This window comes from Dipodomys spectabilis, unplaced genomic scaffold (assembly GCF_019054845.1).
Source record: "Dipodomys spectabilis isolate Male_0828 unplaced genomic scaffold, ASM1905484v1 ptg000019l, whole genome shotgun sequence".
Classification (NCBI taxonomy): Eukaryota; Metazoa; Chordata; class Mammalia; order Rodentia; family Heteromyidae; genus Dipodomys; species Dipodomys spectabilis.
In genome coordinates this window covers 27399779-27417101 of record NW_024870696.1, presented here as the reverse complement: position 1 = coordinate 27417101, position 17323 = coordinate 27399779, and the positions used below count along the sequence as shown (strand labels likewise).

General features: G+C 49.8%; 1 protein-coding gene across 5 annotated transcripts in view; it reads right to left on the bottom strand.

Annotated features, from left to right (window-relative positions):
• Dnm3 (dynamin 3) overlaps window positions 1-17323 on the bottom strand; it is a 448226-nt gene that overhangs the window by 352135 nt on the left and 78768 nt on the right. For all 5 annotated transcript variants that reach the window (XM_042674266.1, XM_042674267.1, XM_042674269.1 and 2 more), the window contains exons 3-4: window positions 10825-10974; window positions 9388-9591 (exon numbers count right to left, since the gene is read on the bottom strand). In XM_042674266.1, coding sequence (XP_042530200.1) covers window positions 9388-9591; window positions 10825-10974 — 354 coding nt within the window. The remainder of the gene's footprint in view (window positions 1-9387; window positions 9592-10824; window positions 10975-17323) is intronic.

Below are 17323 nucleotides of genomic sequence, written 5' to 3'. Positions count from 1 at the left end.
CTATTTTCAAGGCAAGCCCATTTATACACTGTCTTTCCAAATGGGCTGATTTTATGACATAGGACTTAATAAATTTGCATTGAAATAAAATAATAAAATAATTCAAGATCATATAGTACAAAATAGCAACATGCATTTGAACTGTGTGATTCTCACACTTTTGGAGTATAACGTACGTGACATATTCCCCACACTTTCCTACAACATTCTATTCAGACAAGATTGTAAGGCTGTATGCATTGATGACTCTTACTTTCTTGAGAGCACACAGTTAATGTTTTCATGCTCAAGTCCAGTACACAGTAAATGCTCCATTTAAAAGGAGCATCAAGGGCTGGGAAGGTGGCTCAGTGGTAGAGTGCTTGCTTTGCATGCCTAAGGCCCTGGGTTCGATTCCTCAGCACCACATAAGCAAAAAGAAAAAAAGCCAGAAGTGGCACTGTGGCTCAAGTGGTAGAGAGCTAGCCTTGAGCTGAAGAGCTGAGGGACAGCACCCAGGCCAGAGTTCACGCCCCACGACTGGACCAAATAAATAAATAAAAATAAAAGGAGCATCAATTGAGCAGGACTGATGTAAAATAAAATTTCCAAAGAGCACAAAGCTTTGGGCTTTAGCTACTACACCTAATACTCTCTTTACCTGGAAATTAAAACAAATTCTAGTTGATTTTATTAGTCACACACAGGTTAGAAAGAAGCTTAAAATAAATCCCTAAAAAGTGCAAACATGGCCAGGTGCTGGTGGCTCACACCTACAATCCCAGCTATTCAGGAGCCTGAGATCAAAAGATCAGGGTACAAGGCCAGGCCAGGCAGAAAAGTTCAGACTCTTACTCCAATTGACCACAAAATGCTAGAAATGGAGGCATGGCTCAAATGGTAGAAACCATCCTTTTCTGTTTTTTGGTCTTTGGTTGGTTGGTTGTTTTTTTTTTTGTCGGTCATGGGGGCTTGAACTCTGGGCCTGGGCGCTGTCCCTCAGCTCTTCAGCTCAAGGCAATCATCTACCACTTGAGCCACAGCGCCACTTCCTAAAAGACCATCCTTGATATAAAGAGCCATGCAAAAATAGGAGGCCCTGAGTTCAAGCTCCGGTGTGCACGTGTGCGCTCACACAATGGAAACACAGCTTCCAAGAGTAAGGTGTTATGTTACCTTTTCATGTACTATCAACTGATAGGGATTACTGATGCAATTATTTAATGTGTATTAAGTTTCTTAAAGTTGACCAAATACTTAAAGTAAAATCTCAAAGCAAAATGGAAATCCTTGGGGGAAAATAATAGTTCTAAGAACTAATATAATGCATGGAAAACCATTTTCCTGCATGGATCGTGGAATTCAAATGCCGGAGCAAGCATTCGTTCTCCAGAGTGGGCCTGGATTCCCGGCAGTGGCAGCATGTCCTGGGTCTAGCAGACCTCCAGCTACATAGATGCGTGAAGTGGAGCTGCAGGTCAAGGAGCTCGGTTTACATCACCTAGAGCCTTTGACTTTCTCCAGATTACAGAGACGGTATAAAAAAAAAAAAAAAAAAAACTCTTGAAGATAAAACAAGGGATATTTGCCTTCAGCAGTCAACTCTGGCCCAATCCGCAAGTTTCTTCTAGAAAGAGCCTGGTGCTCTTTCCCAGCCAGAAGTCTCACATTCCGCTCAGAATAATTTTGTTCTCCAGGAAGACTGCTCGTCAGGCTAGATTTAGAAGTGAAATTCATTTGTTGTGAAATAAATCACTATGAAAGGAGTTTGTAGACATATTTGTCTCCCTAGTGAGCCCCATGAATGGCCCTCTGTTGTGTCAGACAGGCTTGAAGGGTGATTCTAACGTACCCCTGTGCTCTGAAGGGAGCAGGTGGAGGAACAGCCCTCATGGGTAAGGAGCTCACACACAAGTGGTCAATCAGCATCCAGCTGCCATCCCTACAGAAAACTAGGGTTCTCTGTGATGAACTGCTCAGCTGCGGTACAGTTGTGCCTGTAAAATACACTAATGTCAGTGGCAGGGTACCATTAGCCATGCTGAATGGAAAGGTCAAAATTGGGGTATTTCTGCATGGCCATTTGAATCCATCAGACAAGCTTGAGGCGTAATAGGTAGACACTAAGCCATCACAGATAAATTGTAATCCATCGGCTCCTCATCGGCACAGTGTCCTTTCCTTACCCATGGTTTAAATGGGGACGCGGCCCAGCAGCCTGTCTTCAGGGAGAACTCGCGCCGTGCGCTGAGCCTCAGTCGAGGGCGCTGCCAGCCTGCCCTCGTCTGCTCTGCGGTTACCCCACCTCTGCCTTCCACCACCAGGAGGGCCTCCCTCGGATCGTATAAAAGAATACGTGCTGACAGGAGCCCAGGAAGTGGAGAGCTTGACAATGTCGCTGTAACTGATTTCCTCACCTCTGAGATTCTCTTCAACTCGAACGAGACTTTTCTTCCCAACCTTCCCTGTGAGTAACTCACTAGTACTTTTCATGAATCTGTACTTGTCAGGTTCTATGGCCAGCTCTTCCTCATCGTCTCCTTTAGATGAGGGTATAAAATGCTGGCTTAGCTCTAGAGATTGGTGGTAGGAAGGTCTTCAACTCAGTTCAACGTTATTTTTCTTTCCCTTGCCTACTGAATCTTTCACTGAGCACAGAGAAGGATTTAGGAGCTGATAAAACATAGACCCCCCCCAAGGCTCTTGGCCTTCTTCTTTTGGCCCTATCAAAAGTAGGAAGTAGGAAGTTTGTCAACTTCCGATGTCACCCAACTGTAAATCTGTCGGTGGCTTCCTCCACGAGTATATCGAGCCTTTGTGATTTATCTAATCACCTCTGGGCTTCTGGGTCCAACATCTGGGCAGCGAATCTTCAAAATCTCAGCTATTCACCTCCCAACAGCGCCAGCACGGCCCCTTTAACCCAGCTGACTCACACAGATCCCCAACCATCCTCTCTTCCCTTATCCCGTTTGCTTTCACTTCACAGCACTTAACGCTATAACCTCTTCTTCCATTGGAATATGAACCCCCGAAGGCCCAGGGTTTCAGTTTGCTCAGCGTTGTATTTGTAATGGGAAGAGTGGTAACCTGGCTCACAGAGGGTGCCCGTTTATTATCTTTTAAATCACTTAAAGCAATCTACTCATGCACAATCTGAATTCGTAGTGAGCCAACTAAAGAAAAGGCTCCCAAGTGCTTTGGTGATATCATCCAAGGAGTAGTCAAGTTCAAAGAAAAACGTGAACTCTTCCAAATGAATTTGTTTACCTGCATTTACAGTATGTGCTTAGAGGTTCAGTCTGTCAAGGGATCTGTTTCTTACACAGATCTGCACAGAGAACTTCTATTAAATCTATGTACCCCACAAAACAGAAGTCACAAAGCAAAACCGAAGTGAAGGGAACATGAACAACATTTCACCACATCAAGTGACAAGCAGCTTGTGAGGGCTTCTCGTTGTTTAAGAAGTCTAACAGGTTTGCTAACTATCCCTAGATAAAGAGTTCCAAGCGGGGTGGGTAAGCGAGGGATGTGCCATAGCGGGAAGAGCGAACAGGAACACCAGCAGCCTGAGACACCACGGCCGACTCGTCTCGTGTAACCAGTCATCTGACAGTGAGTCATGCCATGGCCTCTCTAAGCTCAGTTCCAACCACGCAGAAGTGGAGCGACCCGGAGCTGGCGTAAGTGAAGACACACGATGCCCTTACACAGCTAATTTCACTTGAACGAGTACTCTGTCTCCTACAACGCAAGAATGTCCATCCTATAGACCCATCTGTCTGAAGACTGGCCTCACACATGCAAAACTATGCATGTAAACAAAAGGCTTGTTTTTAAAATAATAAAATCAAGAAAACATTGAAGATGTCTGCAATGCTAGTAATACTTATTTTATAGAGGCTTTGTTTTAAATATGATGTACACTCAATGATAATTAACTTATCAACATAAGCTTCTCCCAGTATGCATTCAAATACATTTGAGTCCTAATTAGATGAGATTAGCCTACTCATGTCAAACAGGCTTAATTTAGTACAAACTAACTACAGCCTAAAATAGACTACCTCCCAGAAAACGGTGTAATTATGTGTCTTAATGGGTAAGATTCTAACTCAGATACCCTTGAATAAAGAGTAGGTCTTTCTGTTTAGCCAAGGGAAAGCTTCGGAAAAGATGCACGGGAGGGGTGATAACCGGCCTGGGCCGGTCGACACTGAAGACCTACAGGTGACGCTGCCACAGCCGGCTCGCCCCGCCATCTCAATGCGATGGCTTTCCTATGGCAAGGCTGCCGTGACTACAACTGTGTGTTAAAGCTGGATGCCAGTCGGAATGTAGGAATGAGGCCTCTTCTCCAGAAAGGCAGGAGAAGAGAATGCCACCGATGACAGTCAAAACCCACTTCCTCTGGCCCTGTAATTACCAGGCTTCACGCGGTATTTATCCCGGAGACACGGCTGAACCTCAGTGGGCATAACGGGTGTATTTGAGCTTGCCCTGTGTCCTTCCCTAGGTTTCAAGGTCTGCATTAGTCTTGAGGACTGAAATCTCTCCGTGATGATGAAAACTGGCTACGCGGCCTAGCAACCTGTGGAGAGGAGACGGTGGGGATGGGAAATACCACACCATCGTTGGGGATGATGGTAATCATTGAACATGAGGAGCAGTGGCCTAAGAGCTGCCATCCCAAGAGCTTTCTAAGCACTTGTCAGCAGCCACCGGTGGTCGCTGTCATTGTTGTACCTCTGTGGCTGCCTCAGGCAGTGGTAAGAGGGAAGGGAGGCGTGCCAAAAAAAAATTAATTGAAAGGAAAAGCTTGGGATGAAATGTCCACAAGTCTCTGAAAACGTGCACTACAATCTAGAAAGCCACGTGCAAGCCTAGAGACTTTGCATATGCTCCGCAGAGACCCCCAAGTCCTCAATTTTTAGGACTTGAGGTTCTCAAGGTGGGTGGACAGTGCCTCAAAGCTCGGGCAGCCTGTGGGTGTGGGAAGATCCACTGCCCGGGCAGTTACAGAGACCTGCTGCCTCGTTAGCTACTGACAAACTGCACAAGACTCCAATGGCCATGCAGGATAGAGGGTCAACTACACAACTGGCTCAGGGAACACTGAACAGGTAACAGTAACCACACAAACAAACCCGGGGTGCGGGGGGGGGGGGAGGGGGGCGGGGGGGGCGGAGGGCAGGGGGAGGGGGAGGCGGGGGGTGAGGGGGGGGAGCGGGGGGGGGGGCGGGGTGGGGGAGCGGAGGGCGGGGGGGAGGGGGAGGCGGGGGGTGAGGAGGGGAACGGGGGGGGGGGAGGGGGAGTGGGGGGGGGGGAGAAGAACCTTACTTTCAGTGCTACCACATTATTAACTATCACACTTCCAACAATGACAATTTAGAGGCTCCGGTAAGAAATTATGGCTGATCAGCAAGAACATAAACCATCAATGGAAATTATCCCTGAAGAAACCCAGACAGCAAAATGAATTGACAAAGCCTATGTTAATTATGTTCAAAGAATGAAACAAAATCATATATAAAGAAAGTATGAGAATGTACAACTGGAGGTATAACTTGCATGTCTAACAAGCACAGTTGGTGGTTATAATTGTGTGTGTACGTGTTTGTAGAGCTAGGGATCAAATCCAAGCCCACTACTAAGATAAACACAAACAGAAAGTATGTTTATTAAACTGGATCTAATTTAAATTTGGGATATAAAAATGAAAATAAGTGGTATGAAAATTCACTATAGAGATCAACAAGAGACTCAAGCAGGCAAAAAGAAACACAACCAAGGCAACAAAATTAAGATGAAGGCTGAGGCGGGAGGGATGGGTGTGGGTGTGAAAGGTGTGGCGTTTGTCAGGAGATATTATTCGCACACTGCTTTGGTACGTGGCAACTCCTTTGTACATCCAAAGGTAAGTTACAAAGTAAAAAGATTGCAGATTTTCAGACAGATCAATGGAGGCTGAGAAAAAAGGGTGGGAAAATAAACAAATAAAGCTTGGAGAGCATGCCAGCGAACTCACGGCGGTGTCCCCTCCAAGGGGGACAACATAGACTTGAATATAGGATTACATTTTCCAAATTTGATCAAAAATGTGTCATCACATCCAAGAAGCTCCACAAACTGAAGTGGAATACGCCCGGCGATCCACATTGACACACGTCAAAATCGAACAGTTCAAAGACAGCCACGGACGCGGGAAAACAGCCAGAGAGAGGAGACTTTCCGTCACTCAGCCCCTCGGTAAGGCTAACGGTTGAATTCACCATAGGATAACAGGCAATAATGTGAACCATTCAGAGAGGGAGGAGAACACTGTCCATGAAGAACTTTCTTCCAAAAACGGAAGAAATCGCCATTTTCCCCAGAGTGCCTTAGTGTGAGAGCGCTCCTGCCCCCGCTGTGGGCCGGCCCACGACCGGTGTGCACCGTTGTTCCTCTGTCTTCCCTTTGCTTTGCCTTACTAACAAATTTCCTTGGCCTCATTAAAAAAATTAAGGAGAATGTTAAGACACTCCCAGATCCATGAAAACAGAATCAAGCACCTGTAAGCAGACTTGCCTACCAAAAATACCAATTTGGGTCCTTTAAGCAGAAATGAAAATGTACAAGATGCTGACTTTAATCCTTACAAAGAAACAAAGAGCACTGTCATAGAGAACCACACAATTAAAAGCAATAAACAATGTTAACATATATTTGTTTCCATCTTTGTAACTCTTTTCCTTTCTCACTGCTTTAAAAGACAACCACACAGAGTGGTAGCTATGGATCTATACAATGCACAAGCACACCATTCGTTTGATCATTACAACACATAGGAAAGGCCAGTGGAGCTGTTTATAGCAGCAAACTTCAGTAGACTGTTGAAATTAAGTTGACATTGATCCAAGCTAATTTGTTATAAATTAAAATGTTAATACCATCCCTAAAAAAAAAAACCCTAAGAAAATAACTTCCAAAAACAGACAAAATAAAGAACAAGAAAATTGAAATGAGTCACTAGAAAACCAATACTTGATCCATTTGTCTGCTGAGGGGCATCTGGAAAATGTGATACACACACACACACACACACACACACACACACACACACACAAAATGGAATTCTATCCCATCAAGAAGAATGATATTGTACTATTCATAAGGAAAAGGAAACACTTGGGGAAAACCACATTAAACCAATAAGCCAGACCCAAAGAAACAGGTGGTATGGTTTCCCTGACTTGTCACTAGAAAGTGGCTATAAATCTCCAAGTAAACACACTGCATGGTAAAAGACATAATCAACCAGACTCCAGACATCCACACACACAGTGAGACCGAAGGAGGACATTCTTTTCTTTTTTTTTTTGTGGGTCTGGTCATGGGGCCTGAACTCTGGGCCCGGGCACCGTCCCTCAGCTCTTCAGATCAAGGCGAGCACTCTACCACTTGAGCCACAGCGCCACTTCCGGCTTTTTCTGCTTATGTGGTGCTGAGGAATCGAACCCAGGGCCTCGAGCATGCAAGGCAAGCGCTCTACCACTGAGCCACCTTCCCAGCCCAGGAGGACATTCTTGGTAGAGGATCACAAAGGCTCAATAGCTTTGTGCATATGATCAGATAAAATGGTGTTGATTGCAATGTATGCCAAGAAATGGAAACAAGAAGGCTTTTTGTTACTTTTTGTTTTCTCTTTTGTTGCTGCCTTTTATTTCTGCACCTTGTGTCTTGTAAGTTTGTCTGTTTGAAGGAGGGTAAGGCGGGCACAGATCCTGTGGGATGAAGGATGCACTAGTGCAGCAGTGCCACTCACCGGACACTACACTGAAGAGGAACGAGGGGTCGGGAAAGCAAAGACTGGGAGAAAGGGAGGGAAGCAGTGGCTCTGCTCAACAGGAAGTGTACTCCTCACCTGACCCAGTTAGCTGTGACCTTCCACACATCACCGCTACACACACACTAACACTTAACAAGGAAAACCAGCACTTAACCCAAAAGACGAAACTAGGAGGCTGAGAAAGAAAAAGCCTATTTCCGACTGGAGCTGCGGTGTGCCCTGGTTGAAAGCTACGGCTCCTTTTTCTACGTATTTCGTTAGTTTAACACTAGATTGAAAACACCGTGGGGTCTCCGTGAGCGTGGGCAAGAAGTCCTTTAGACCCTTGCTGATTTCCCCGGTCAGCTAGCGCCTAGGAAGGATCAGCCTTGAACTTGTCAGATAGGCTTCGGGGTTTTCAAGTTTCAGAATTGAAACTCAGGAATAAAACAAATGATAAGCCAATCTGGACCCTGAGACAATGTCCATTATCAAGGTGAGCTTCCAAAGGCTCGCATTGAAGTCTGCAGAGAACACACTGCACTTGCGAACAGAGACGTGTAAACCAAAGACAGCATTCGCAAACTATTAAACCAAAGACAGCATTCACAAACTATTAAACCAAAGACAGCATTTGCAAACTATTAAACCAAAGACAGCATTCGCAAACTATTAAACCAAAGACAGCATTCGCAAACTATTAAACCAAAGACAGCATTCGCAAACTATAAGACCAAAGATAGCATTCACAAAAGCAAGGAGACCCTGTGAGACATCTAAAATTCTATCCGAAATGAAAAATTAACCAGAAGTTTGAGTAACTCTTCAAAAACAAAAGCAAAACAAAATGACAAAAGAGCTCAATAGTAGAAGAGGAAAATGTCAAGAGAAAATCAATCCAGGAGCTCTAACATCACAAGTCAATAAGGATCAAGAAATAAAGAGAATAAAAGAGAGGGTGTGACTATAAAAAAAATTCCCAGAAGTGAAGAATACGCATCTCAGCACTGAGCGCAGGCCTGGCTGAGCGTCTGTGCGATGCTGCAGAACCGACGCGCACAAGGCCCTCCCTGGGCCTGGAAAGGTGTCATCACTCCGTTCAAAGAAATGAAAAACATCACACATGGAAGACACCTTCCTGGATTCTGGTATCCCAGTGACAGAGACAGTTTTACTTCTATAATACGTTTGCATCGCAAATAACCTAGCTAAATTATGTCTTATGTGTCTTGAAAGAGCTTCCTACTTTAAAGAAACAAAGTCTCTTCATTGAGAGTGCATTCACTTAACCCTTGTGACTTCTAAGTAGACTCAATTCTGCTGTGCTGATGTTCACGTTAAAAAGAAAAAAAGCAGTCCATAAAGCTTAGGCGTTCTGTCTTCTTAGATCAAGAGGCAGGGCTAACTTTACGCTCAGGTGTGAGGAGCCTGCTATATTCCCTAGCTACTGTTCTTTCAGCATTTTAAATACGAAAGATTTACCAACATAAAGCGCAGTGAGTAACAATGGAAGCACAGCTCATTTCTGATTTCTGCTCGGTCCCCCCTTCCAGCACGCGGAGTGCCTGGCTGAGGGCCTCTCCCCGGCCCGCGCTCACCCTGGGGGTCCACTTCCTTGGCCAGCTTCAGTGCATCTGAATTGGCCAGGTCGGTGTTGGCTGGCGTGACAGCCAGGACCAGGCAGCTCTCCCTGGTGATGAACTGCATGATCATCTCGCGGATCTGGTGCTCGATGTCCTGCGGCTGGTCCCCCACGGGCACTTTGGTGATTCCAGGCAGGTCGATCAGCGTTAGGTTGAGCACTGTGCGGAAGAGAAGGACAGCCTATCAGCCCGGCCGCAGGGAGGGCCGGCGCAGCGCGGCGCTCGGGCACGGCGCTCGGCCTGCACACCGTGCGGCTGAGTGAAATGGAGCGAGCAAGCACCGTTGTGCATTATTTCCCATGATTCCACTACACCAAGTGAGCATTTGCCATAACTTGAGAGGCGCTGGTCCCAGTGGCTGCCCTGCTCAGAGAGCTCCTGTGCCAGCCGTCAGCACCAGGAATGTAACTGAGACCACGCAGTACACGCATGTGCTGGGCGCTGAACACGAGCAAAGGGCAGTCTATCCAGGCATAAGAAGGTTCTAATGAAACTCATATTCTTTTGTGCAATCAATATACACTGATAAAAAATATTCTCAGGGTAAGACTTGCCTTCTTTGCAAAAATATCTCATGCTATTTGCAGACGCGTAATCCACTTTGCCCGTGGGGAGGCTGCTGGCCTGAGGCCGAGGGGTGGACTGCAGAGCTAGAAGCTACGGACACAGTGACTCAACCCAACCCGACGGCCGTCCTCGCACCAGCCCCCCCCCACCCCCGCACATCACAGCTGAGCTCATGCCACTCGAGACGCCACTGGTGAAGCTGAGATCCGAGGATTGCAGTTCAAAGCCAGCCTGGGCAGGAAAGTCCATGAAACTCTTATCCTCAATAAACTACTCAGAAAACCAGAAGTGGTGCTGTGGCTCAAGTGGTGGAGCGCTAGTCTTGAGCACAAAGAGCACAAAAAAAAAAAAAGAAGAAAGAAAGAAAACTAAAGGTCACAGAAATGAACATTTTCCCCAACTGGAGAAACAGAGTAGAGGCCAGGACCTAAAATGCCTCAGGAATGAGCTGTGTCGTTTTGAGTTTCTGCAACTAGTCTACAGACAAAGTCACCACTGGTTTTCCCAAGAACATACAAAGAAATATGTGGAAATCAATATGGAAAGACTGGACAATACTGCTTGTCCTCCAAAATCTTTGCAAATATGGAAGATAATAAAAATGAAAGTTTTCGCATACACCTTTCATATTCTGAAAGGTCCTAAGAATGTGTAGCTCCAGTGTGATGTGTTAAAATCTTATCTCCCCTGCCTTTTTCTCTTCGATATTCTAAGAGAAGCATACCATATATAGCAGCATCCCAACATCTGAGAACTCAGCACTAGTTGCAACTTCTATAAAAAGAATATTCACCTAGTAAAAGTGTTTGGGGAAAGCTGACTTACCATGTGGGGAGTAGACTCGTAAGTTAATGGGCATGGAGGAAATGCCTTTATTCATTCCAGTTACTCGATCTGTCTCGGCTTCAATCTCATGGCGAACTTCATCAAAATCAGTAAACTTCTTTCCTTTGCAATGTAGAAATTCAGCATATTCTAAAAAAGACAATTTAACACAACCTAAATGTGTGCATTCAATGCTAGAATTCTAAGAAAGTCATATTTCCTTATTTATAAGTGAAAGAATCCCATGTTATCCAACATCTCCTCGCCATCATATAAGAATGAAGAGACAAGTGTTCTAAACACTAAACAATACAGATACTATGGCCGCTGGGTTTGCTCAAATCATCCAGCTAGCTCAGCGCTGTAAAGAAAACAACAGAGTCAAAAGCAGGACCCTGTTCCTAAAGCCCTTTCAACATCTCCTTTCCCAAGATGGGAATGCTAAGTGACAGAAGTAGATCTTCACAAAATGGGATGCTTCAGACACAAGATTTGCTTAAGTCTTTTTACAATAGCATATGGAATGTTGTTGCTTGGAACATTCAAAATGCCATTCTCACAAGAAAAAAGAGACAGTATTACATCAAATAAAGCATTTACATGGATTCAAACATGGGAAAAATCAGCATGAAGAAGACAAAGCCCTAAGATAACTACCTAAACAATAGGAAACTAATCACATGCTTTCAGTAGCATCCTACCAACTGCTGTTTTATCACTTTTTAATGGGGAGTTTTGAGGAGTAAGCGCGGAATCCGGTGCTTGTCAGACAAACTCTTTCTGGGGGACGAGAGAGAGTGGGAGGTTTCCACGCAGGACCTGCCTGTCTCTGTCGATATTCTGAAAGATATTTGAACCATACCACATGTAGTAGCATCCCAACGTCTGAGAACTTTCTGGGCAGGCTCTCTGCTACTTGAGCCAAACCTTCAGTGCTTTTTGCTTTCGCTTTTTTTCAAGTAGGGGCTTACTTTTTTTGTTTTGCATGTCAGCCTGGTCTACCTCTACTGAAACTACTACTACTACTACCACTGCTGCGGCTGCTGCTACCACTCCCACTGCTACAACTACTGCTATATAGCTACTACTGCTGCTGCTACAGCTACCGCTGCTACCACTTCTTCACCCTTCCCGCATGACTGTGATGACAGGGGTCCACTGCCACCCACACCTTTTTCCTTAAAATGCCATCTTGGAAACACTTTTCCAAGGCTAGCCAGGCAAAGATCCCCCCTATTTCCACCTCCCAAAGTAGCTAAAATCACAGGTGTGAGTCTATACTTGCTGGCCATGCTGTGCATCCTGATGCCTACTTCCAGCAATATTACAGCTATGGAAACCACAAAGGGGAAGCTAGAACTGTTGAATCAAAGGCTTAACGATAGTTTCAACAGAAGAACAAATGACTCCAAGGACTTTGGCTCTCTTGACGCCCGGCTGAAGAACTGTTCCGAGCACCACTGGTCAGAGTTCGGCCAAGGAAACGCCAGCTCCCTGCGCTCCCTGCGCTCCTTGCGCTCCCCGCCACACACGCTGAATTTTCACTCAGGAAGACTAACTGGAGACAGATGCGAGAGAGGCCCCTTACCGTCAGGCAGCTTAGCATTCACTAGCAGAGCCAAAGATTGTGTCACAGAGAAAAAAAAGTCAGCACAAGTGAAAGAAATCAGCGCTGACCAGCACTTGGAGTGACAGGAGAGGCAGGGGTGAGCAGAGAGCCTCGGGCTGCGGCGCGGGGAGCGGGGTAGGCGTGGGGGGTAGGCATGGGGGGTAGGCGTGGGGGGTAGGCGTGGGGGGTAGGCGTGGGGGGTAGGCATGGGGGTAGGCATCGGGCGTAGGCATCGGGGTGGAACTGAGCGCACGCGGGAGGAGGATGTCAGCCAGGGAGGAGATGCAGGTCGGTGGTCAGAGCCTGGGCTTGGTACCCATCCACGGAGAGGGAAGTCAGCAGCTGGTCTCTTCCTGGGGGTGGAGGGGCTGTTACTGGAAAACATTTATGCTGACCATCTTTCTGGTCTTCTTCCCTTGCTCAAACTCTTCCGCTCTGGGACACCCAGCTCTCATCTTGCATGTGGAAAGACCAGAATTCATTTCCTTTCTGAAACTCTCTTCGCCTTCATTTTCTGACCATTGCCCAGATCTCTCAGCAGCAAAGATTTCCCAGCTTAACCCCCACTGAGTGGAGAATGGAAAAGTCATTTCTGCCTTAGTTTACCCAAGTACTAAAACAATACAGCTTTTCAAATGTTAGAATCATGACCAGAAACAGGCTTGGTCTCTGGCTTTCTTGCACACGATTAGACAAGAGCATTTCTCCATTGAATTGTCTCTGTCATTTTCTTCCAACAGTGAGCAGAATCCCTTGATTCATTTCTCTAAAAGTGGGGAAAAACAGCAATGAAGATCCAACAGGTTCCAGAAATCTGGCTGGAAGAGACCAATGTATCAAGGTTTTTTTTTCTTCTTTTAACAGGTTTGTTCTAAGGGAGAATTTACCCTCAGCCTTCACTTTATTACCCACACAATTCCTAGGCCAATGCCATATAAATGCAGGTGTACAAGTGAGTGGAAGAGCAACGTGTCAGCGGCTCAGGCCTGTAATCCTAGCTACTCAGGAGGCTGGTCTAGGCAAAATGGTTCAAAGCCAGCCCGGGAAGGAAAGTCCCCAGGAGACTCTTGTCTCCAGTTAACCACTCAAAGGCCAGAAGTGGCCTGTGGCTCAAGCGTAGCGCATTCGCCTTGAGCACAGAGGCTCCGGGACAGCGCCCAGGCCTGTGTTCAAGCCCCACGACCTGCAACAACAACAACTAAGTTGAAGACAAAATAAGAAAAACCCAAGGCGCAAAGCAGGTCCAATTGCAAAACAGTTTAAAATGAATATGCAGGTGGACATGGTGGGCCGGAGGAGCTGCCCTTCAGGGAAGAGCGTGTCTGCGCCCAGGCCCGGCTGGCTCCACGCGGGGAGCGCGGGGCGCCGGGACCAGCAACGCCGCCGCGGCGCCCTCTGTGGCCGCGAGGTGGCGCTCACCGCCTTCGCTGCCCTTCCGAAGGTCAGAGCCTGGACGGCCGGGAGGCCGGGGAGGCCGGGGAGGCCGCCCTCCGTGGGGAGGCCGGGGAGGCCAGCGGACGTGTGCTCATCGCGGACGGTCGCGGGGCACAGCACGGCGGGAAGAGTCCCCGCCCCCCCCCCCCCCCCGCACAGGCTGCGCCCCAGCGCACGGGACCGAAGGGAAGGGGGGGAGCTGCTCCGCAGGGGGACGTGGGGTGGCTCCATGACCTGCAGAGTGCAGACACCTGGGCCGGGGGGGGGGGGGGGGGGGGCGGAGCGCTGGGGCTGGGCGGGGGGGGGGGGGACCGCGTGGAGAGGCGGGGGGGGCGGCGTGGAGAGGCGGGGGGGGCGGCGTGGAGAGGCGGGGGGGGCGGCGTGGAGAGGCGGGGGGGGGCGGCGTGGAGAGGCGGGGGGGCGGCGTGGAGAGGCGGGGGGGGCGGCGTGGAGAGGCGGGGGGGACTGCGTGGAGGGGGGACCGCGTGGAGGGGGGACCGCGTGGAGGGGGGGACCGCGTGGAGGGGGGGACCGCGTGGAGGGGGGGACCGCGTGGAGAGGTGGGGGGACGGCGTGGAGGGGGGGCGGCGTGGAGAGGTGGGGGGACGGCGTGGAGGGGGGGGCGGCGTGGAGGGGGGGACCGCGTGGAGGGGGGGACCGCGTGGAGGGGGGGACCGCGTGGAGAGGTGGGGGGACGGCGTGGAGGGGGGGCGGCGTGGAGGGGGGGCGGCGTGGAGAGGAGGGGGGGCGGCGTGGAGAGGAGGGGGGGCGGCGTGGAGGGGGGACCGCGTGGAGAGGCGGGGGGGGCGGCGTGGAGAGGCGGGGGGGGGGCGGCGTGGAGAGGCGGGGGGGGCGGCGTGGAGAGGAGGGGGGGCGGCGTGGAGGGGGGACCGCGTGGAGAGGCGGGGGGGGCGGCGTGGAGAGGCGGGGGGGCGGCGTGGAGAGGAGGGGGGGCGGCGTGGAGAGGAGGGGGGGGCGGCGTGGAGGGGGGACCGCGTGGAGAGGCGGGGGGGACCGCGTGGAGAGGCGGGGGGGACCGCGTGGAGAGGCGGGGGGGGGGCCGCGTGGAGAGGCGGGGGGGGGACCGCGTGGAGAGGCGGGGGGACCGCGTGGAGAGGAGGGGGGCGGCGTGGAGGGGGGGTTCGGAGGGAGGAAGCGGGGGGGGGGGGTCTCAGGTGCGCCCTCCCCGGCCGGGGCTGGCGGTCCGCTGTCTGAACTCACTGCGTGTCTTTGAACACGTGTCTGCGTGCGCCTCACTGGTCAGACTGAAAGAGAAGTATTTCTACCGCAACACGCATCTCACGCACGCGCACATGTGCACACGCACGCGCATACACATGCGCACACATGCACGCACCTACACGCACACACGTGCACGCACGCGCACGCGCGCCCAGGGCCCCGGAGTAGCGCAGCAGGGCGTCAGCCGGGGACCCGCACCCGCCAGTCTGGAAAGCTGGCGGCCGGCCCCGGCGCTGGGCGCTGGCCGGGGAGGCCGGAGTCCAGGGAAGCGACCGGCCCCCCGCAGCCGGCGCCGCGTGGTTCCTTCAAGCAAAGCTTTGGAAACACAAGAACCACGGCCGTGGTTTTCCCTCGTAGGAACGCCTGTCACCGGGGAAGGCATGGCTCACCGCGTCCATCCGAGGACGGAGGGCACGAAGGGCAGCCCCGCCCCGCTGCGTGGCAGCTGGCACCCGGGTCTCTTCCGGGCTTTGGTAGCGGGTGCCCGGCACCATCTCCTGTGTCACAGCCAGGTACGATTCCCAGTGGCACACGCCCTCCCCACGTATCCCCAGTGCCCGTTCACTCCAAATGCTGGCACATAAAATGGTCTCTTTCTCAATCAACCCTAGGCTTCCTTCCGCCAGGATCAAACTCAACAGACCGTGTATTCAACATCTTAACACAAGACGAAGCCCATGTGTGTAGCCCCCTTGAAATAATGCATGTGTGTGCATTATTAATGATAATACACCCATGAAATTATAACTTGCCTTACTGAATTCATGGTACATATTCCAGTTCACAAAATATAACTCCTAGCATAAATACCTTTGTGTTTTCCACATGTTGGAACAGCCTAAATTGAAGCAAAGGTTAAGATATATTTTTATATTAAAGAATGATTAGAGGAAAGGAATATTTAAAAACACACACAAGAGCTATTGTAGTCATCCCTTTTTATTTTCCTGTAAAATACCTCGGCCCTGCCATTCCTTCTGGCCATGCAACGCAAGTGACATCAGGTTCAACAACTGACCAATTGTTTGGGAAGGCGTGATGGCTCTGCCTGGCGACCTTCCCATCATCTGGCCGAGCTCCACTGGCTGCAAGAATTTAAATACTTCCGGGATGCTCCTTCCGTGGCGGAAAAACACGCCCATGTTTCAGTTCCTGGAGGTTAAGTAGGAAGCAGTCATTGGGGTACCGGCATGGACCGCTGGTCAACCTCTTATCTAAAACTGTGGTCCTCAATATTTCAGGGGGGCCTTGGCTTGGAAAGGCTTTGGCAGTGGTGCTTGGCGAGCACAGGACAGCCGGGAATTACGCCTCACACCCACAAGTAGCCGTCCTAATGCAACCGGCCTGCTTGGTTGATGTCAACAGATCTTTAGATGACTCCATTCCACACCACATTTCCAGAGGGCAGGGGCCTGGATTCTATGCTTCTGTGTCTCCTTGTGCCTCCCGAGGCGCCGACCGCTTCCTGCTTTAGAGCAGCCTGGGTCTCGCACCCGCGCTGGGGAAGGCCTCGGGTTCAGACAGCAGAGCTCTTCCAGCCGGCTGGGAGTCGTTCCAAACGCAAGTCGCATCCATCGCATGGAGGTTTGCTTCGGTGTACATTACATAAAATAGGACCAGACGCAGAGCACCGTTGCATCCTTAGGTAAACAGGGAAAGTCTAGCTAAGACAGTCGGGTTTCAAAAAAATGAAAAAAGAGGAAACCTAAAAACAGAAAACAACTTCACGGAGACCATCCGCCAGGGGTGAGAGGTAGAGTCTCTGTAGGAGGCTCAGAAACCATGGCTGAATGGGATCCTGGAGAGCCAGCTTTAGTAACAGGAAAGGGGGTGGGGACAGGTGGACAGACACACAGAGTAGGTTTGGGTCAACCCCCCCCCCCCCACTACCTCAGAGTCTGGGCTGGGAACTGAACTTGAACTCTAGACCCAAAGGAGCCAGGTGGTACTAAGGAGAAAACGGAAATGTGGATTCCGTCATGAACCCGCAGAGCGGAGCAGTGCTCAGGACTGATATTTAGAGAGTGTAACAAAGCTGAGCAATTTCCAGCGGCACGGCTAGCCTTTCCTAGTCACAGAATCCAAGTGAAACACAAACCACCGGCGAATTCTGTTTTAATATTCCAAAAGAGAAACACCCTAAGCAGCGGGCCCAAAATGGCGAAGTGCGTCTGCCGTGACTGTCACCCTCTTTCCTGAAACAGATTCCTCGAC